The sequence below is a fragment of the Elephas maximus genome, chromosome 4 (genome assembly GCF_024166365.1).
Source record: "Elephas maximus indicus isolate mEleMax1 chromosome 4, mEleMax1 primary haplotype, whole genome shotgun sequence".
In the NCBI taxonomy this organism is placed as follows: domain Eukaryota; kingdom Metazoa; phylum Chordata; class Mammalia; order Proboscidea; family Elephantidae; genus Elephas; species Elephas maximus.
In genome coordinates this window covers 182,919,360-182,942,095 of record NC_064822.1, presented here as the reverse complement: position 1 = coordinate 182,942,095, position 22,736 = coordinate 182,919,360, and the positions used below count along the sequence as shown (strand labels likewise).

The 22,736-nt window shown below is 44.8% G+C and overlaps 2 protein-coding genes across 4 annotated transcripts in view; one reads left to right on the top strand and one right to left on the bottom strand.

Moving 5' to 3' along the window:
* The window catches only part of LOC126076067 (DNA dC->dU-editing enzyme APOBEC-3A-like), a 92,740-nt gene that overhangs the window by 10,903 nt on the left and 59,101 nt on the right, over positions 1–22,736 (top strand). The gene's annotated exons all lie outside the window — the stretch shown is intronic.
* LOC126076068 (DNA dC->dU-editing enzyme APOBEC-3G-like) lies at positions 5,441–15,005 on the bottom strand. Of its 3 annotated transcripts, XM_049884461.1 has the most exons (5): positions 14,807–14,894; positions 13,216–13,288; positions 8,538–8,688; positions 6,713–6,995; positions 5,441–6,279 (listed from the first exon to the last, which is right to left on the bottom strand). In XM_049884461.1, exons 3-5 carry the CDS (start codon positions 8,682–8,684, stop codon positions 6,131–6,133), a joined length of 579 nt encoding a protein of 192 aa, XP_049740418.1. In that variant the 5' UTR covers positions 8,685–8,688; positions 13,216–13,288; positions 14,807–14,894; the 3' UTR covers positions 5,441–6,130. The 3 variants fall into 3 exon arrangements, with proteins under 3 accessions (XP_049740418.1, XP_049740419.1, XP_049740417.1); XM_049884462.1 differs by lacking the exon at positions 13,216–13,288 and having other exon boundaries at positions 6,713–6,836; positions 14,807–15,005; XM_049884460.1 differs by lacking the exon at positions 13,216–13,288 and having other exon boundaries at positions 14,807–14,905.

The window sequence follows — 22,736 nt, the reverse complement described above, 5'->3', positions numbered from 1 at the left end:
CACCAAGGCTCCTTCTGTCACATGTTGTTGTTGTTAGTTGCCATTGAGTCAGTTTCGACTCATAGCAACCCTATGTACAACAGAACGAAACACTGCCTGTTCGCGCACCATCCTCACAAACGTTATACTTGAGCTCATTGTTGCAGCCATGGTGTCAATCGATCTCCGTAAGGGTCTTCCTTTTTTTGTCTGACCCTCTACTTTACCAAGCATGATGTCCTTCTTCAGGGACTGATCCTTCCTGATAACATGTCCAAAATATGTGAGACAAAGCCTCACCACCTTTGCTTCTAAGGAGCATTCAGGCTGTCTTTCTTCCAAGACAGATTTGTTCATTTTTTTTGGCTGTTCATGGTATATTCAATATTCTTTGCAAACATCTTAATTCAAAGGCATTAATTCTTCGGCCTTCCTTACTCATTGTCCGGCTTTCACATGCATACGAGGCAACTGAAAACACCCTGGCTCTGGTCAGGCGCACCTTAGTCTTCGAGGTGACATCTCTGCTTTTTAACACTTGAAAGAGGTCTTTTGCAGCAGATTTAATCAACGCAGTGCATCCTTTGATTTCTTGACTGCTGCTTCCATGGTTGTTGATTGTGGATCCAAGTAAAATGAAATCCTTGACAACTTCAATCTTTTCTCCGCTTATCATGATGTTGCTTATTGGTTCAGTTGAGAGGATTTTCGTTTTCTTTACCTGCCACACAGAAAAATTAAATCCTGTGGCTTCCACCTGAGCAGAAGTCAGGGCTGTGTATGTCTGGAGTGACCCAGGCCAGCGACCTTTCCTCACAGTCCTTGTGGTTTGGGGTCTTTGTGCTTGTGCGGGTGTGAGTGTGTTTGCATGGTTGTGCTTCCAGCAGGGACAAGTGGGCCCGGTGTTTCTCTGGCAACTCTCCCTGGGCCACTCTGATCTTATGAAAGGCTTTGAGTCCTTGGGATGCATCCCAGACAGGAGGATCGCACCCTGGAACAGGAGGAGGACACAGTGTCCAGAGCCAAGAATCGAGGAAGAGACTAAAGGTATGGAGGAGATGCACCTGAGGCCCAGGGACCTCCAGCTGCTCTGCAGCAGTGACATTGCTTTTCCTCAGAGGGTTTCCCTGAATGTGACATCTTCCTGCTCTCCCCTGGGTCTTCTTCTTCCCCTGCCCCTCTCTCTGGGCATAGCTCCGGCCACTGTCCTCTCTCTGGACTTCTTCTCCCAGGAACTGACACCTCCCAGGGCACAGCCATGTCCACCGTGCTGAGGCCCCCAAACCCAACTGTCCTGTCTACCCTGCCAAGGTTTTCGTGTTGCACTTGACTCGTCGTTTCTCCTCCTCCCCTGCCCTTTCTGTTTCTAGGTCTTGTTTCCTATTTGAGAAGGCTTTCCAGCCCCCAGCCAGGATTTTGGGGTCCTGGTTGGTAAAGCAGAACGTCACTGAATGTGAGGGAAGTTCTTAATGAGATGGATTGACACAATAGCCAAAATAATGGACTCAAACATGCCGAGGATCACTAAGATGGCTCAGGACTGGGCAACGTTTTGTTCTGTTGTGCAAGGGGTCTCCATGTGGCAGATCCTCCTTGACAGCAAACAATAACAACTAGGACTAGACTCTTAGCGTCCCCCGTCTCATACGTTATGAGTAAACAAGATGCCTCATAAACCTTTGTGCACTGTAAATCTACATTCTCAGAGCGAGCTCAGATCGAAACAGGCTGAATTAGGTTCAAAAGCAATTTACTTTTATTTTACAGTAAATATCCTAATTTCTAGTTTTTTAAGGCTAGAAATATACTACACCTTGGAAGCGAGAATGGCGAGGCTTTGTCTCGTGTACTCTACATATATTATCAGTAGGGACCAGTCCCTGGAGAAGGACATCGTGCTTGGTAAGGCAGAGGTTCAGGGAAAAAGAGGAAGGCCCTCAATGAGACGGATTGACACAGTGGCTGTAACAAAGGGCTCAGACATAATAACGATTGTGAGAATGACGCTGGACTGGGCAGTATTTTGTTCTGGTGTTTACATGGGTTCTCTATGAGAGGAAACCGACTGGATGTCACTTAATAACAACTACATCTTACAATGACACTATCACTTGTGAGAGGAAAGGTCTTAAAATTTCCAGCAGGTTGGTGTCTCACCCCTAGAAGTTATACTGCTGAGTGCAAACCTCCATAACCATACCATGAAACTGTGGGTGGACAACTGTGCATACCTGTGCATGTCCAGTGACGGACAGGAGGTGCTCACGATCAACTACCATGAGCAGAAGGAGATCAAGACACTAAATTGGGCATGTTAGGAGGTTCTTCACCAATGACAAAATAACCTTCTTAAAGTATGCTAGAAATTCACATGGGTGAATTTTAACATATAGCCATGTATATTTCAACATGGGGTGCTTAAAAAAAAACAGATTTTCTAAAATCTCCAATTACATTTGTATTTTAGACTCACTTTTCGGTTGTATATCTCTGGCATTTATTTACATGTTTCTACATTTCTTTTTCTTCATAATAAGACACATCCTCCCACCATGAGGCCTTGGAGCATCAGATCATGGTAGATAGAGAGTTGCCTCTTCTGGAAAAACCCACGATTTCCATCTTGCTCTTCCTGGAAAGAGCCCCTTCCAGAACCTAGATCCAGAGCAGCACTACTGGGTTGCCTATTCCATCTGCAGGAGCCCCAGGAGAGGTGAATCCTTGGGACACACAGAGCCAAGGGCCTGCCAGTGTTTGCTGTGTAAATCTGTGCTACAGCCTGTTATGAAGAGGGTCCCAGGTAACTCAGAGCTGTGAGACTTTGCTAGGGTGGGGTGGGTAGAACGAGCTCCTGGAGGAGATGGCCCTGAACTCCGGGGGCAGATTTGGAGGGCAATGGGAATAGAGATCAGGGGAGGAGAGGTGATGCTGGAGAGGTGATGGAGGAGAGTGGGAAGAGGAGGAAGTACAACGAGACTTTGGGGGAGGGCCAGAGAAGGCTCCCAGTCCACCTTTGGAGACAGAGTCTAATGGCAATGGGGGGAAAATTTGGGGAGCAGCTAGGCCTTTGGGAGGGAAAAGGAAAGGGGAGGGTGTGTGTCAACTTGGCTGAGCCATGAAACTCAGGGGTTTGGTAGTTACGATGTGGTATGGCAGTCATATAATGATGGAACCACTTCCATGATGAGATCTGATACACTGTGATCCTCTCAATGATGGGATCTGCTGTGAGTAGCCAATCCGTTGAAATGGAGTTTGCTTGCAGGTCTAGCCTGCATCCAATGTAGGTGTACTTTCTGGCAAGGCTGGTAGGCATTTGCTTGCTCTGGATCCTGTAGCTGGCTCCTGTTCATCTGACCTCCAGTTCTTGGGACATGAGCTGGCAGCTTCCTTGTCAGTTTTGGGATTTGTCAGCCTCCTCAGTCTGTGAGCCTGTGGCCTATCAGCTTTCATGCTGATTTTGGGATTTGTTGGCCTCCACACCTGGGAGCCAGAGGCCTATTGTCTGACCTGCTGATATTGGGTCTGTCAGCTCCTGTAGCTGCATGAGTCAGAAGAAGCCTCCAGCCGGACCCACGCGGACTTGGGACTTTCCAGTTTGTACAACCACTTGAGCCATTTCCTTGATACAAATCTCTCTCTGTATACGTATATATATATATGTGTATACACACATAGACAGAGACACAGACACACAGATACACACACAGACACGTGTGTGTGCGTATATATATATATATATATGTATATATATAGATGCTTCACTGGTTTTTCTTCCCTAGAGACCTGGCCTAAGACACCTATCCAGCTTGTAACATTGTTTGCCTCTTTGTTAATTTTTGTCCCAGGCAGCAGCTACTTGATTTGGCTTTCAGTGTTCTTGAGAATGTCCTCCCATAGCCACTTCTCTGCCCTGAGAAAATTCCCAGTTACGTGAAACAAAGGCAGGTCCCTAGCATCAGTCCTTCAGGGAACCCAGACAGGTCAAAACAGAAAACCATAACTCCTTGAGAATAAGCTCCACTCTGCTCCCTCTGGGGCCAGGTACCCACACAAAGAATACAGACTGCCATCTTCAAGCTGCTGGGCCACCTAGGAGGGAGGTGAGGTGAAGCTAAGTTATGTCCAATGTTCAAATTCAAGCCATAAATTTGGCTAGACTCACTGTAACTTTGGGCATTCTCCAGGGCTGTTTTTCAAAGCAACACCAAATTTATGGTAAGTGTATTGGATAAAATAAGGTCTTTCACAAGAGTTAAAATACTCATGAACTCTGGAAGACATGCATTGAGCCCAAAAAAAGACTAGGTTATATCAGTTTGTCAAACTGAGTCTCTGACTCTGTAAATCAAAGTCAAACCAATCACAAAGAAAGAATTTCTCAAAGTACCCAATGAATTAGCTTTCCTTGCTTTGATAACCCCTCCCTCAATTAGAGATTTCTCACTTAACCAGTTGCTTGGAATTTCTTTGTTCACTTAACCAATCACTTAGATTTTCTTTGTTAGAGGGAATTTTACTCACTGCCTATATAACGTCCTCTCTCTTTGCAAACAGGGAGAGTGGTAGCAATAATGGGCCAAGCTTCTGAATACACAAAGCTAAAAACTCAGGCTATTCAGCATGACTGAAATGGCTAATCCCAGTTCTAAGTTGAAATTCCATTTTGAATTAAGCTACACCTAGGTTTGAGGCCTACCTCAGATGTTCTACAAAGACAATTTGGCTTCCTGTGAAAGCTTGACTGCTTGTGACCAAAACAGTGCAGAGATCAGTGCCTCAGCTTATATAAATAATCTTTCTATCTTCACTCCCACGTCCATCTTCACTACTCTCAGGCAATTCATCCAGTAAATGCCTAGGCTGTAATTCACTCCCTCCTAGCCAGATGGCTGATGTTTACATTTGAAAAGACTTCAGGTTGAAGCTGAGCTAATCTTCACTCCTTCCTAACCAAATGATCAACTTTTACATTTCAAGGACTTCAACTAGAGTTGACCAGTCTACAATCAGTCACTAATCCCCCATATCAAGAATATTTACACATTCTGCTCTAGAAATATTCCTTTAGTCAATTTATTTCGGAAAATAAGGGACTAATGTTAGGTTAGAAATTGATGTTAGGAAAGTCTGTATCTTGGCAAACCCTTGTGACTTTTTTCCCTCCTTCCCCTGTTTTTCCCCTGTAACCCCACCCCTGCCCCTCACCTTGATGTAAAAGTGTTTGCCTTCCTTGCTGTGACTGATAAATACCTCACAACTCTCCCTGGGTGTAGAGACACACTGCAGCATCTCACTTAGGCATCTGCGTGTGCTCTCCCACTTCAGGAAAAGAATTTTTTTTTTTTTTTGTCTTTATCCTTCAGCAAAATTTTTTGTTTTAATTTCTAGCAGAGAGTCAGTCTAGTGTTTTCACTAGGACACTTCTCTGCTAGCAGAATTAGCCACCTAATGAACATTTGTTTATAGGACTCTTAACTGTCTCTTTTTTTGGTGGGGTTTTGTTTTAATTCAACAGTTAAAACACCACAAAGCAGCCTTTCTCATGGATAAAATTAATTTGGTTGCTGTAACCTTTGAGTATCTTCCAGAGTTCCCATATGGTTGGTTCTGACAGTTTTTGAAGTTTTTTTGTTTGTTTGTTTTGTTTTTGGTGCTTTTGGGAAGGAAGAGCCCCTAGGGGTCCCTACTCCATCATTTTGCCTGAAGTCAATCTTGCCATGACGTTTTAAAGACATACATCCATTTTGAGTTCTGTGCATTTTATTGCTCTGTTTTGGTTAATCTGAAGATTGTGGCAAGCAGAGTGTTTACACTTCTTAAAAGAAGGCATTTACTTCCTCTGTTCAGCAGAGATCCCCTGCCACTGTTTGAGATACTGATGTCTGTCTTCTACCCTCCACCCACCTAGAAGGATAAGAATTTCTGCAATGAGTGGGAAAGTTTGAAGGAAAAAGCAGAGAAGAGAGTGGGAGACAGTAAAATCATAGATAAGAGAAAGGAAGGACACAAGGAAGGAGAAAAGCAGAGTGATTTCAAAAGAAGGGTCAGAAAGGAAGGTGCTGGATGCCCCTGTAGGGAGCAGGTAACCAAGAGGAGGCGCTGAGCAGAAGGAAAGGTAAGGCTCAAGGAGAGAAGGGAGAAGGTACAGTTAGGGGACCGGAGGAAAGTAGGAAACCCTTTGCTGGAGAATGCGTTGAAGCTGTTCTGACGTGAATTCACTGTATTCATTCAGCCTATACCAGGGCTTAAAGGGCAATAGCTGGTTGTCCACAAAGGCTCTCCAGCAGTACTCAAACTCTGAAACAAGAGAGGGGAGGAAAAGTCAAGTTCCACCTGTTCAAGGGCAACAAGGCTGTACAACTCTTAGGGATAGACCTTTTGCACCAGGATTTGTATCTCTTTCTTTCTCTTTCCCTCCCATAGGGATTTAGCTCCTTCACCAAACCCAAACTTTTTCTTCCAACTGGAACCTGATCCACTCAAAGCTCCTTCTTTTTGGAAGCATCCAAGTCGTTCTTGCACTTCCAACCACCCTCCCTCCATCCCCTGGACCACATCTACTCCCCTGAACTCTGTCTTCCACTAGACTCCCAAGGCTTGTCCTGATTCTGCTATCACCTCCAGCCACAGCAAACAGAGGCTTCTCCACCAGATATTTTAAATCTTGCCCACCCCTTCTAGTAGCTTCCTTTCCCAGGCTACTGCTCTCCCTCCATGGTCTCACTCTGACCTCTGCAGGTCATGATGGCGATGTAGGCCCCAGCATCATACAGTGAGCGCAGGCCTTCCTCATAACCTTCCAAGCAGTCATAGATTCGGGCAGCAAAGATGTTCAGGCTCACATGGCTATTCCTCTGCAGGAAGGAAGCCACTTTCTGTGCACAGTAAGGGCAAGGGCTCCAGGAGAGGAACCACGTGACCCTTAAGTGCTGCCCGGGGCACAGTTGCCAAGAAGAGATCCATTCCAGAAACCACAACTCTGCATGGCGGCGTAGCTGGGGATTAGGATGATACTGGGCATAGAGAAGAAAGAAGGGTTAGATCCCTTGCTGCGAACAGGGAGGAGGACCGGGAACAGGATGAGGCAAGTGAAACACTGGCCTTCAGCACAAAATTGGGGTAGGGGGCAAACCTCAGCAATCAGGGTAAATAATATTTTAATGCACTATATTGTATTGAAATATTACTTAGCTTGCATTAAAATATTATTCACCTTGATTACTGACTTTTCTGGCCCTCCTCTAATCTTGCACCCAAGGCCAGGGTCTTCACAAGCCTCCCTCTTATCCTGACCCTGCAGTGAGGAGAGAATGAGTTGGAGGAGGGAGGAGAGGGCGAGCCAGGTGAACACTAAGGTCATTGAGCTGTTGCCATTGAACTGGGTGAGCTTTCTTCACAGGGGGACTTACTCCTCCACCTGCCTATCCCCCACCCACCTACCACTCCACCTGCTCACACACCAGTCACTCCACAAGCTTTTACTCTGGGCCTGGCTTGTGTTGACTCTGAAGTGACACCAACTCTTTCAAAAGAGTCTGCCGAGCAGGAGGACTGAGGACAAGGGACCCCATAGGACCCTCCCCAAGGTGGGGGTTTTGGTGATGGGAAAGAGTCCTTGGCGTGCTGAAAGAAATTGGGAGATTTGCCCCAAACTGCAGTAAAAAGATTTTCAACCAGGGACTGGGATCCAGTCAAGCCACTAAGACCATGCAGAGACGAAGGGAAGTGTAAGGGGGTGTCACAGGTGATGTGAGAAGTGGCTGTGGGGTGGCCCTGCACCAAGTGTAGCTGATGAGGCAGGTGTGGGGACCAGTGCCCTTACCAGTACCTCTCAGGAGTGGTCTGGGTCCTACCAGGCCCAAAGTGAGCAGAAAGAACATGTGCAGCTAGAGCCAGAGCCAGCAGAGACTCAGCCTCCTGAGCCAGAAGGCATCCTGGGCAGGGGTCAGGGATGAATGTCCCTCACCTTCAGGGACTCTCGGCCTGGCCTGGCCTTGCTCCTCCCCGAATGCTTGATGACCCCTGACTCCTACCACATTGTAGGCACTACCCCTGATCAGGGCTGACCCCTTCCTCTCACCTGCTTCAGATCTCTGCCAAGATTAAGCCCAGAAGACAGGCATTTGGGAACCTGTGCCTTGTGAAAATCAGAATGTAAACTATTGCAGAGCCTTCTTTTTAACATTTCAGTTGGAAGCAAGGAGTTGGGTAACGATGGTTTTCAAGAACCACTTTTTGCAGCCCTAATACCACCTGTCCCAGGCACATCCGGAGGGGTGTGGGGTGAGACCTGGAGTGTGGCATGACTCTGAACATGGAACATGATGACTTGTTGCCAGTGTGTGGCCTGAAGCCAATCACAGAGTGTGGTCTAAAGCACATCCCATCTTGACCCAACTCCAGGACAAACCCACAGGACAGTGGGGTTCAAAGGTTAGAGAAACTTCGTGGGATGCAAAGAAAACCTTCTACCCACAAATGTTTCATAGTGAACATCAATGTTCCAGAGGAATTTAGGGAGGCCCTGCTGGCAGAGGTTGCACTGAGACACTCACCTGGTTGTACAGAAAGCCCTTGATCCAGTTCTGTGGGTTCCTGAAGTTGTCATTCATGAGCTGTACCTCATAGCACAAGTAAGTCTTCTTCCGCCCAGTGGTGAAAGGAAAATTTTTAAAGTTATAAATGAAAGTATGTCGATCCATGTATCTGTAAACAATGGAAGGGAGAAAACTCAATGCAGAGAGCTCTTTGATGGTGCCCCAGCCCTCCTTCTGCCCTTAGGTCTCCACCAGGGTGCCTGGTTCTTCCAGAGGAGGCACTCTTTCTCCCTGTGCAGGACCCATGAGTTCCCTCTCTGAAGTCTCTTGCAGCTCTGGCCTGAGGAGTCTCACCCAGGAAACAATTGAACCAATCATTCTTTTACTTTAATGTCTTGGGGTTTATTCATGTGTTCTATTTCCTTTAGTGTCATTTTTTATCATACGTTCTTCCTAGAAGAATTTTAATTTTGTATAATTTCCTGATTTAATATATAATATTTTGCTTTCTCTTTTTTCTTGCAGGGATTATTCATCCTTATTACCTTCTTCAAAATACTATCTTTTCCAAAAGAGAACAGGGGTGACCATACTGATACCAAACAAAATAGATTTTAAGTCAAAGTCTGTAATAAGAAATGAAGAAGGATGTTATTTAGTGATAAAAGGGTCAATTCACTAGGAAGATACAACAATTATAAATATATATGCACCTAATACGTGAAGCAAATACTGACAGAATGAAGGGGGTAATAGATGGCTCTACAATAATAGTTGGCGGCTTCATTATACCACTTTCAATATTGGAAAGGACATCTAGAAAGAATATTATTAAGGAAAGAGAGGACTTGAACTACATTATAAGCCAATTAGACCTAACAGATACATGTAGAACACTCTAGCCCAGAAGAGAAAAATAAACATTTTTCTCCAGTGCACGTGAGTCATTCTACAGGATGGACCATACGCTATGTCACAAAATAATCTCAGTAAATTTAAAAAGATTGAAATCGTACAAAGTATCTTCTCCAACCACAAGAGAATGAAATTAGAAATTAATAGGAATTGGAAAACACACAAATAAGTGGAAATTAAATAGCACACTATTAAACAACCAAAGGGTGAAGGAAGAAGAGAGAAATTAAAAAAAAAAAAAAAAACTTAGAGTTGAATGAAAATAAAAACACAACATACCAAAGCCTATGGGATGCAAGAAAGGCAGTGCTCAGATGGAAATTTATAATAATAGATGCCTACATTTAAAAAGAAGGAAGATCTCAAGTCAATAGCCTAACCCTACAACTTGAGGAAATAGAAAAACAAGGGCAAACTAAGCCTAAACCTACCAGAAGGAAAGAAATAACAAAGACCAGAGCAGAAATAGATGAAATAGAGGATAGAAAAACAACAGAGAGATTCAAGAAAACCAGAAGTTGTTTTTTTGAAAAGATGAATAAATCAACAAAACTTTACCTAGACTGTCAAAAAAAAAAAAAAAAAAGAGAAAGTTGGAGAAGATAGAAAAGACTGAAATAAGAAATGAAGGTGAGGACATTACAGGATTGGAATAAAATACTACGAAGATTTGTATGCCAAAAAACTAGATAACTTATATGCCATGGAAAAATTTCTAGGAACAAGTAATCTACCTAAATTGACTCAAGAAGACACAAAAAATCTCAACAGACTCATAAGCAGTGAAGAGATTGAAACAGTTATCAAAAACTTCCGAACTACAACAAAAAAAGTTCTGGACCAGCCTTCACTGAAGAATGCTACCAAACATTTAAAGAAGAGTTGACACCAATCCTGCTCAAACTCTTCCAAAAAAGTAGAGGAGAAAGAAACATTCCCTAATCCATTCAGTAAGGCTACCATAACCCTGATACCAAAGTTAGACAAAGATACCACAAGATAAGAAAACTACAGTCCAATATCCCTTATGAATGTAGATGCAAAAATGCTCAACAAATACTAGCCAACTGAATCCAAAAGCATATTAAAAGAATTAAATAACATGTCCAAGTGGTATTTATTCCACAAATGCAAGGAGGGTTGAATATTAGAAAAGCAACCAATGTAATATACCCCATCAAAAAAAACAAAGGAAAATAACCTCATGTTTACCTCAATTGATGCAGAAAAGGCATATGATAAAACCCAATATATTTTCTTGATAAAAACACTCAACAAGCTAGGAATACAAGAGAAATTCCTCAACATGATTTTGGGCATTTGTGAAAAACCAACAGCCAACGTTATACTCAACGTAGAAAGCCTGAGAGTTTCCCTTTAAAATCAGGAGCAAGACAAGGTTGCCAGTTCTCACTATTGCTATTCAGTATTGTACTGGAAGCCAGAGCAAGAAGGAAAGAAAAAAAAAAAAAGTACCCAGATTGGAAAGGAAAAAGTAATACTATCCTTATTCACAGATGACATTGTAAAATATAGTTATAAGTTTGGGTTTATGAAAACAGAAAGTTCTCTTATGTACAACACTAAAAGTCACCTTATTAAAAGTTAGAAACCTATGCGTTGTGTAATAAATATATATGTATATATAATTTTTGAAGCTTATAGTTATGCCTTAAATTATAAATTTTAAAAGCTTGTTTCACACAATCGTATTTAGGTGATCAGGTTCATTGAAACCCATTCTTTCAGAAAACAATTGAAGGCTAATGAACATGTCCTGTTTCCAAGACTCTGGAGGTCTTATAACCATGGATCGCTAATTTTGTGACTGTCTTGTTTCTATTTAAGCTTTGATAATATTTGAGTAAATACTGTTCTCTTATAAGATTCATGTATTTTCGCATACCAATCAGAATTTGTTCAAAGCTCCTGATAAAATTACATACATAGCCTGTTGAAAATCTTAATTAACTGAACACTGACTCGCTTGGTGACAATGTGTTGTCCAATTACAAATTGTCTATTATCTGTTAATTGTGTTCCGAGTTCATTATCTTTGACAACATGATCCTTTATGCAGAAAATCCCAGAGAATTCACAAGAAAGCTTCTAGAATAGAGGAATTCAGCAAAGTTGCAGAGTACAAAGACAACACGCAAAAATAAGTAGTGTTCGGCAGGCGGGGCAAGACGGCAAAGTGAGTGGACGCTCCCACGTACTCCACCGAACAACAAATAAAAACAAGCACAGACTGAGATCTCAGAACTCCAGACAACATGTTGTATTGGAGAGTTGAAATAATCCAGAAGCAGGGGAGAGGAGGAACGGGGCTGGCTCAGAAGTCAGGAGATCCTACCCACTAAGGTGAGGAGTACAGACTCAGTGCATCCATCTTGGGACAGGGCTGGGTAACACTCCAATCAAGGAGCAGGGAAAAGACGCTAATCTGGGGAAGCTCTAGCTTGATTTTTTTTTTTAAGGTGGCAAAAATTCGGCAGGGGATTTCACAGGCTGTGCAATTGAGAGGGGGTGAAGGTAGACTGTGGCACTGTGTGAGAGTGCTGTGGAATTACCTTGAGGCCCAAGACAGACAGGTACCGGAACTGGGAGGAACTGCAAGGGCAGCAGAGGGAGGGGAATATTTCAAACTGACAGGGACAAAGGAAACAGCCCATAGCAGGATAGCATGGGAGTGTCTGTGCAGGGGTGCCATTGAGGGAAAGACATAGAGAAGCCCACACCATAGCCACTTACAGCAGCATCTCTGAACAACTAACCACTCTCCTCCCGCACATATGTATTAAATTCCAGAAACCAAGCATACGGAATTCCTGAAGCAGTACTGAAAAAAAAATCTAAGGATAATAATGCCATCTAGTGATTCTCAGGAGAAGATATCAAGCCAGCTGCTGCTGGGTCATTCTGACTCATAGCAAACCGGCAGGGCTTGGAAGCTGCCCGTGGTGTTCCCAGGGCTCTGAGTGTTTGCAGAGGTGGCCTGCTGCATCTTTCTCCCATGGAACAGCTGGTGGGCACAGGCCCTGGCCTTCAGGTTGGCAGCTAACAAAATGGCCCCAGTTCAACAAAACTTAGAAAGCACATGATATCACAAGAGAAGAAGGAACAATCAAAAGCAAAATATGAAGAAGAGAAAATCTCTCCTATGGGAGTCAGAATAATGAAAGAATTGATAATTTTCAGACTATGGTCCTAAATATGTTTAAAGAAAGCAAAAAAGTACACGGGAAACAAATGGAGGAACAAAGTGAGAGACGTAACGAAGAAATTAAAAACATAAAAAAAAAAGAAAAAAACCCTAAGAGAATTGCTGGAACTGAAGAAAAAACATCTGAGTTAAAAAAATTTAAAAAAGCAAGAGAAACACTCAACAATAGAGTCAAACAGCCAAAAGATAGAATAAGTGAACCAGGAGACAAAAATAACTGAATTTATCAAGTCTCAAGGGAAACCAGAGGAAAGAACAAAAAGTGCGCAATCTGTTAATGGTGTTCTGAGTTGTTTATTTTTGACAACATGGGCCGATATATAGAAAATCCCAGAGAATTCACAAGAAAGCTTCTAAAATAAATTCAGCAAAGTTGAAGGGTACGAGGTCAACACACAAAAGTCATTTGGGTTCTATACACCAGCAATGATAAATCTGAAAAAGAACAGCAAAACGATTCCATTTACATTAACATCTAAACAAATAAAATACCTTGGAAAAAATTTAACCAGGCAGATTAATGAACTCATGCATGTAAATTGCCTAGAACAGTACCTAGTGCTGTGGCTGAAAGTATCCTCAGTTTGGGGCTGGGCTTCCTTCAGTGAAGCTGTCCAAGGTGTGTACCCTAATTTGAATCCATTGGAAATTAATCTTGGTTATGACACCCAGGCCCCAGGTTGAACCAGGGCCTTTATCGCATTCCCCCAAAACAAGCTCACCACACAAAGCAGAAATGAGCATTACCACCCCAACTGTTGTGCAGAGATATAGAGGGCCTTCCATGTCTAGGGCCAGCATTTTACTCCAAAATGCTTATGGTGTCTCTCCCCTATCTCCTTTGTCATCCACTAGCCATCTGATGTTTCTCTTTCAAGTCTCTCTCCTGGGCCACCAGACCCCTCCCACCCAGGCCACCCAATCCCAGACCTCTCCAAAAACACTAGTTCCAAGTCCACGGGTGTTCTCTATTGTCCATCTCCACTTCTTCATCTGTCTTAGTTATCTAGTGCCGTTGTAACAGAAATATCACAGTGCATGGTTTCAAAGAACAGAAATTTATTTTCTCAGAGTTTAGGAGGCTAGAAATCTGAATTCAGGGCACTGGCTCTAGGGGAAGGCTCTATCTCTGTTGGATCTGGGGAAAATCCTTGTCTCAGCTCCTGTAGCTCCAGTGTTCCTGGTGATCTCCACATATCATCAGTCTTTTCCCTGCTTATGATTGCTTCTCTCTGTGTCTAGTCTGCCCTTTATATATCTCAAAAGTTATTAGGTTTAAAACATATGATAATGATATGCCCTCATCAACAAAACAAAGAAAAACCCTATTTCCAAGTGGGATTACATCCACAGCTGTGGAGGTTAGAATTCCAACACATGTTTTGGTGGGGGGGGGGGACAGGGGAGGGGTTACAATACCATCCATAACACCATCTCTCTCTTGTCTAAGGTAGAGCCTTTTAGCCCTGCCAGGCTTCTCCACCCCATTGCCATACGCTGTTCCAATTTAGGACACTGAGGCTTTGTGGTGAGATCCCTGCTAAGAGGAGCCTTGTCAGAGGCTCCTAGGGAATGAAGAATAATAATTATTTTTCCTGCACATACAGGCACCTGACTCTATCTCACAGAGAGAAGCCCATTGTGAAGGGACAGGAGGGGGAAGAAGAGCCTCCAGGGGTCAGAAGAGGATGCTGCGGGGCAGGGAGACAGCATGACCACTGCACTGGGGACATGGACTTTCCTCCCTGTTTCTTACCCCACTGACTCCTGATGAAGGATTCTTCATCAGCCCCAGGGTCCCTTATCCTGACCTGAGATCTCTACCCTGACTGGGATCCATAGCCAGCTTCAGGGTCCTCTGCACCCCGACTGTGATCCACAGCTCACCTCAGGGTCATCTCTACCCCCACTGTATCCACAGCCGGCCTCAGGGTCCCTTAGGCTGACCTGGGGTCTCTACCCTGACTGTGATCCACAGCCAGCCTCAGGGTCCCTTACCCTGACCTAAGGTGTGTACCCCGACTGTGATCCACAGCTGGCCTCAGGGTTGTCTCGACCCCTAAGGTGATCTGCAACTGAGGTGATGTACAGTGACACAGATCAAGAATCGGGGAGCTCACCAACCGATGCATGAAAGCAGACTCACCAATGTCTGTTCTACTGGAAGCAGAAAACCTCCCGATCTGTCCTTCTCCACAAGTGGGTCTGTCTTAAGTTTCCCTTTCAGTTTCCTGATTCAAACTTCCTGCCTGTGAAGCTCTGGGGGAGTGGCTGTCACTCTCAGCGCCAGGAATGGACAGACAGGAAATGTCAGAGAAGAAATTGATTCTAAACAGTGCCTCCCTGTGGCATGGACGCTACCTCTCCCTCTCTTGAGAAGATGAAAGAGTGCTTGTCTTAGTCATCTAGTGCTGCTATAACGGAAATGCCACAAGTGGATGGCTTTAACAAAGAGAAGTTTATTCTCTCACAGTCCAGTAGGCTAGAAGTCCGAATTCAGGTGCCAGCTCCAGGGGAAGTCTCCACAAATGGAAGGAGAAGCTGAAAGTCCTGGATTCATGCTGGGGTGGAAGGACACAGAGAAATCAAGTTGAACAGTTAAGTGTGACCTTGAGGGGGAGAGAAGAGGCCCCTGAAAGAGAAAAGGAAAGTGAGGGATGAGGAGAGGAAGGCACAGGATGGAGGAGGAAGGTGAAACCCTGTGGGCAGATGGAGGTAAGCAAAGGGGTCTCAAGGGAGGACAGTGGGAGGGAGGGAAGGAGTGGGAAACTGAGGGAGAGGGGCACTGAGAGCAAAGAAGAGATCAAAAGGTGGAGTGAGCCTGAAGGAGAGGAGAGGAGAGGCTGCAAGGGGGTGTAGGCAGAGAGAGAGAGAGAGAGAGAGAGAGCAGAAAGGAGGGTCTCCCAAGAAAGGAGGGGAGAGCCAATGAAGGGGTAACATGAGAATGAGGGAGGTCTGAGGGGGCAGCTCTCATCTTACCCTTAGGATGCCTTGAAGCTCCTGGGAAATGATGTCCACGTTTGTATCTATTCCCACTCAGGGCTCAAAGGGCTTTCCCTGGCAGCTCATAAAGTTTTCCCAGCAGTCCACAAACTCTGTGTGAAAGAGCAGAGGGTCAGCTTCCAATGCAGGGGAATGGGCTGGACCTCTCTCCAGGTGGAAGTGTTACAAAGTCAGCTCTCCCTCACCCACTCCTGCCTCTCTCCAGCACCTCATTTTCCCCTGGAATGTCTTTTCCGACTGGACTCAGATTCCTGTCCCCGGTGCTGCTAATAGTGCTAAAGCTAGATCCTCCCCAATGGCTCCCAGCAGCCCTCCCAGCCTGAATACTCACCGTGGGGCTGGCCCAGGCCTCCTCATTGACACCCCTCAGGCCAGCTCACCCCCAGAAGTCATGACCCTGATTTGGGACCCAGCCTCCTGCAGGGCCCTCAGCCCCTGCTGATGCTCTTGTTTGTTGCTGTAATACGGGCGGGCTGCAAAGATCCTCGGGCTGATTTTGTGGTGCTCCTGCAGGACTGTGGTCACTTGCTGGGCACATTCAGCACAAGGGCTCCAGGAGATGTACCAGGTGACCTGGTACTGCCAATCTGCTTCCAGCTTCTCCTAAATGCTCCTGGAGGATAGGAACCAGATTCCTACATGGCAAAAACCCTGAAGGTAAAAGAGAAGGGATGACCAATAAGCAACATCATATTAATGGAGAAAAGGTTGAAGTTGTCAAGGATTTCTTTTTACTTGTATCCACAATCAACACCCATGAAAGCAGCAATCAAGAAATCAAACAGCGTATTGCAGTGGGCAAATCTGCTGCAAAAAACCTCTTTAAAGGGTTCAAAAGCAGAGACGTCACTTTGAGGACTAAAGTGTGCCTGACCCAAGTCATGGTATTTTCAATGATTTCACATGCATGTGAATGAATAAAGAAGGCTGAATAAGAATCGATGCCTTTTTGAATTATGGTGTTGTTGAGGAGCGTTGAATATATCATGGATTGCCAGAAGAATGAACAAATCTGTCTTGGAAGAAGTAAAAACACAGTGGTCCTTTGAAGAGAGGTTGGCAAGACTTTGTCTTACTTACTTTGGACATATCATCCGGAGGAATCAGTCCCTGGAAAAGGTGAAGTAGACAGTCAGTGAAAAAGAGAAAGACCCTCAAGGAGATGGATTGGCACAGTAGCTGCAACAATGGGCTCAAGCGTAGCAACAATTGTGAGAATGGTGCCGCACTGGGCATTGTTTTGTTCTGTTGTACATAGGATCACCACAAGTTGGAACCCACTTCACGGCACCTAACAACAACAACAACAAAGGAGAACGGAAGGTGAGGGGCTATAGGCTGAGTGATCATGCAGGCCAAATGGAGTCTACCATGCTCAACCTCTTCTCTCCCCAGGAGGAAGGCATGCGCATCCATCAGCCATTCATTTATTCCCTCATTCATTCCTCAAGCGTCCACTGTACACCTCCACAGAGTCATGACTGAACAAGAACTTGAGATGCAAGGATGGACCATGCCCCATCCTGCCTGCCCTCCAGGAGACCCCAGTCTGGGGAAGACAGACATGTACCACACTGACCCTCCCTCTCTGTGGTGCAATGGCTCGCTTTTGTGTGGCCTTTCTCACCTTTTAACTTCCACCCAGGTGACTGGGTGAGACTGCGCAAATAGGGTAATTGTGGCCCACCAAGGGGATTGGTCAGTTTTGCCCTCCCACTGGGCTTGAAATGAGCCTCCCCAGAGGTGGGAAAGAGAGGATCCTACCACCACCAAGGAAGAACAGCCAGGAGTGGAGAGTGTGTCCTTTGGACCCAGGATCCCTGTGCTGAGAAGCTTCTGGAACTTGGCGACAGAGAGAGAGCTCAAGAAGTGGTGGCAGAGAAAAAATGGCAAGAGACGGTGTGGTGCGCTTCCTGGGCTACAGAGGGTGAAAGCTGAGTGTCTTTGGGCAGGAGGCTTGCTGGTGGAGTAGAGTGCCCCTGGGCATTTTTTGCCAGAGCTGAAAGAGCTCTGTAACACGTGCCTGAGCAAGGCAGAGGCCAAGGGCCAGGGAGAGGTGTGCCTGTGCACACGGCTGGGAAGAGACTATACTGGTGGAAGAACTGTTTCCTGAGTGTTCCTGAACCTGAACTGTAACTTGTTACATCCCTAATAAATCCCATAATTGTGAGCATTGCCTGTGAGTTCTGTGTGACTATTGCAATGAATTATCAAACCCAGCAGAGAAGTAGAGAGCAACGTGGGAGGGATGGTTGGTGTCAGAATTGGTAAAGATGGTGGAAAGAGGGGACATGTCTGACCTCTGCCTCATAAGAATCAGCCTTGGGCTATTGATTTTGATTCGCTTTCCCCTTTGTAGGGTTGAAGGAGGTCACCACCCCCATACCGTCCATTCCTTTTGAAACCTGGTTGTGAAGGACATCCAGGTCAAGTAAGATGGGGGTGCTGCCTTCAGCCACTCCAGAAAGTAGCACAGGTAAGTTTTTTTCCACCTTTCTGCGCATTGTAGGTTTTCATAGTGAAATCTGAAGTCCTCTGGAGTCATCACGTATCTGGAGGGCACAGTGGGGATGAAAAATGAAAATGCCGAGAGTTCACGTGGGGTCTTTACGGGCCACATTCATCACTGAACCCCACCACCTGGGCCAGCCCCTGAAGCTTGTGTTTCCTTTGCTGGTGTCCTCCAGGTGGCTGTGCGTGGATCGAGGCTGGTTCACGTGGCCACATCTTGTTCTTACCTGTGCTGTGGTTGGGGCACAGTCACCCCTGAGGACCAGGGGCTGACTCCTCAGGCCTCTGCGTGAAGACCACCCCAGCCATCCCCATCATGACACTCAGTCCCTGTGTCTACTGGGCACCTCCCCAAGTGTCTCACAGGTACTTCGGTCTCCACAAGTTCAACCCTGGACCCCTCCTTCAGGAGGATCAGCTGGTGCCAACATGGGACCCTCCAACTGGGTAATTACTCTGAGCCAGGAATGGAAGGTGGGGCTGCATCAAGAGTAACAGGATCTTGGTGACACAGAGGGATTGGATCCAGAACACGTTTGGGGATCTGGTTTCAGGCTGAACTCCCTGCAGTCCCTGGTTTGTGTCCTATTCCTCACATGACTGGCACCCTGTCCTCATGGTCCAGGCCCCACATTCCCTGATGCACAGGAGTCAGGCAGTCGGGGTCCATGACACCTCTTGTACTCCCCTGCTGGAGGAAGTTCTCACAGAGAATTTGGCTACATGAGTCAAATCTTCACTGTCCAATAGTTCAAGGAAATGTTTTAGACCATCTGTCCAAAATGCTGAAGCATTTATAACACTTGAAAGTTGCAGCTTTGTCGACAATACCAAAAATTTGAAAACCACCAAGCAAGCCTCAAGTTGCAATAGTGAAAGATTCTATGGGGAAAATATTGAATGACAAAGAAAGTATCAAAAGAAGATGGAAGGAATACACAGACTCATTATACCAAAAAGAATTAGTCGATGTTCAACCATTTCAAGAGGTAGCATATGATCAGGAACCAATGGTACTGAAGGAAGAAGTCCAAGCTGCTCTGAAGTCATTGGTGAAAAAAAGCCTCCAGGAATTGATGGAATATCAGTTGAGCTATTTCAACAAACAGATGCAGCACTGGAGGTGCTCACTTGTCTATGCCAAGAAATATGGCAGACAGCTTCCTGGCCAACTGACTAGAAGAGATCCATATTTATGCCTATTCCCAAGAAAGGTGATCCAACCGAATGTGGAAATTATAGAGCAATATCATTAATGTCACACACAAGCAAAATTTTGCTGAAGATCATTCAAAAGCGGCTGCAGCAGTATATCGACAGGGAGCTGCCAGAAATTCAGGGCGGTTTCAGAAGAGGACATGGAGCCAGGGATATCACTGCTAATGTCAGATGGATCCTGGCTGAAAGCAGAGAATACCAGAAAGATGTTTACCTGTGTTTTATTGATTATGCAAAGGCATTTGACTGTGTGGATCATAAGAAACCATGGATAACACTGTGAAGAATGGGAATTCCAGAACACTTAATTGTGCTCATGAGGAACCTTTACATAGATCAAGAGGCAGTTGTTTGAACAGAACAAGGGGATACTGAGTGGTTTAAAGTCAGGAAAGGTGTGCATCAGGGTTGTCTCCCTTCACTATACCTATTCAATCTGTATGCTGAGCAAATAATCCGAGAAGTTGGCCTATATGAAGAAGAACGGGGCATCAGGATTGGAGGAAGACTCATTAACAACCTGTGTTATGCAGATGACACAACCTTGCTTCTTAAAAGAAGACTTGAAGCACTTACTGATGGAGATCAAAGACTACAGCCCTCAGTATGGATTACGCCTCAACATGAAGAAAACAAAAACTTCTCACAACTGGACCAATAAGCAACATAATGATAAATGGAGAAAAGATTGAAGTTGTCAAGGATTTCATTTTTTTGGATCCATGATCAACAGCCATGGAAGCAGCAGCCAAGAAATCAAACGACACATTGCGTTGGGTAAATCTGCTGCGAAGGCCCTCTTTAAAATGTTAAAAAGCAAAGATGTCACCTTGAAGACCAAGGTGCACCTGACCCAAGCCATGGTATTTTCAATCGCATCATATGCATGAGAAAGCTGGACAATGAATAAGGAAGACTGAAGAAGAATTGACGCCTTTGAATAGTGGTGTTGGCGAAGAATATTGAATATACCATGGAGTGCCTAAAGAACGAACAAATCTGTCTTGGAAGAAGTGCAGCCAGAATGCTCCTTAGAGGCAAGGATGGAGACTGTGTGTTACATACTTTGGACGTGTTATCAGGAGGGATCAGTCCCTGGGGAAGGACATCATGCTTGGCACAGTACAGGGTCAGCAGAAAAGAGGAAGACCCTCGGCGAGGTGGATTGACACAGTGGCTGCAACAATGAGCTCAAGCATAACAACGATTGTAAGGATGGCTCAGGATCAGGCAGTGTTTTGTTCTGTTGTGCATATGGTCTCTCTGAGTCGGAACCGACTCGACGGCACCTAAGAACAACAACAACATAAAAGTTTACATTCTATTCTGAAAATAATTAGAAGTCAGTGTGTGTGTGTGTGTGTGTCTGGGGTGGGGGTTGTCTAATCAGTACAGTAACATGACTTGGTTTCTGTTTTGAAGAATCGCCCAAACAGCTGAATGGAAAGGGAAGACAGAGAGGAGGTGGAAGACTGTCATGTATTTCCGGTGAGCGGTGATGGTTGTGGATGTAAAGGTGGATTGGGGGTGCGTCTTTGTTATCTAGTGCTGCTATAACAGAAATACCACAGTTGCATGGCTTTAACAAACAGGAAGTCATTGTCTCACATTTTAAGAGGCTACAAGTCTGAATTCAGGATGCCAGCTCTAGAGGAAGGCTTTCTCTGTCTGCTCTGGGGGAATATCTTTGTCTCCTTTCAACTTTTGTGGGCCTGGTGTTCCTTGATGATCTCCATGGGTCTTAGCATCAATCTTCCCCTGGTCTAGGAGGTTCTCAGCACAGGGACCTCAGTCCAAAGGATGTGCTCCACTCCCAGTTCTTCTTTCTTGGTGGTAGTGAGGTCCCCCTCCTCTCTGCTCACCACTCCTTTTATCTCTTGTGGGAAGAAAGGTGTGACTCAAGCAACGGTGTGATTTGATTAAAGGCATGAATTGTGTAAGGCAATGCACCTCGAGATACATCCCATCCTAATCCAGTCTTACAGAATGTTTCAGAATTTACAATGTATAAGACGGAGAATGTTGTTGTTAGATGCCATTGAGTTGGTTCCAACTCATAGAGACACTTTGTACCACAGAATGAAATACTGCTAGGTCCTGCGCCATCCTAACAATCATTGTTGTGCTTGGCCCCATTATTGCAGCCACTGTGTCAGTCCATCCTGTTGGGGATCTTCTTCTTTTTCTCTGATCCTCTTCTTTACCAAGCATGATGTCCTTCTCCAGAGACTGATTCCTCCTGATAACATGTCCCAAGTATGTGAGATGTACTCTTGCCATCCTTCCTTCTAAGGAGCACTCTGGTTGCACTTCTCCCGAGACAGATTTGTTCATTCTTTTGGCAGTCCATGGTGTAATCAATATTCTTCGCTAGCACCACAGTTCAGAGGCATCAATTCTTTGGTCTTCCTCATTCATCATCCAGCTTTGCTTTTAGCCAATGCCTTTAGTGCAGCTTGGAATTCTTCCAACAGTGACGTTGTTCCTGATCATATGAGGTGTAGAAAACACCATGGCTTAGGTCAGGTGCACCTTAGTCTTCAAGATGACATCTTTGCTTTTTAATACTTGAAAGAGATCTTTTGCAGCAGATTTACCCAATGCAATGTGTCTTTTGATTTTTTGACTGCTGCTGCCATGGGTATTGACTGTGGATACAAGTAAAATGAAATTCTTGACAACCTCAATCTTTTCTCCGTTTATCATGATGTTGCTTATTGGTCCGGTTGTGAGGATTTTTATTTTCTTTATGTTGAGGTGTAATCCATACTGAAGGCTATGGTCTTTGATTTTCATCAGTAAGTGCTTCAAGTCCTCTTCATTTTCACCAAGCAAGGTTGTGTCAACTGCATAATGCAGGTTGTTAATGAGTCTTCCTCCAATCGTGATGCCCTGTTCTTTTTCACAGTTCAGCTTCTTGGATTATTTGCTCAGCATACAGGTGGAATAGGTACAGTGAAAGAACACAACTCTGATGCACACCTTTCCTGACTTTAAACCAATCAGTATCCCCTTGTTCTGTCCAAACAACTGCCTCTTGGTACATGTACAGGTTCTCAGGAGCACAATTAAGTGTTCTGAAATTCCAATTCTCTGAAATGTATCCATAATTTGTTATGAACCACACAGCCGTATGCCTTTGCATAGTCAATAAAACATAGTTAAACATCTTTCTGGTATTGTCTGCTTTCAGCCAGGATCCATCTGACATCAGCAATGATATCTCTGGTACGTCCTGTTCTAAATCTGGTTTGAATTTCTGGCAGTTCCCTGTCAATATACTACTGCAGCCAATTTGAATGATCTTCAGCAAAATTTTTCTTGCATGTGATACTAATGATATT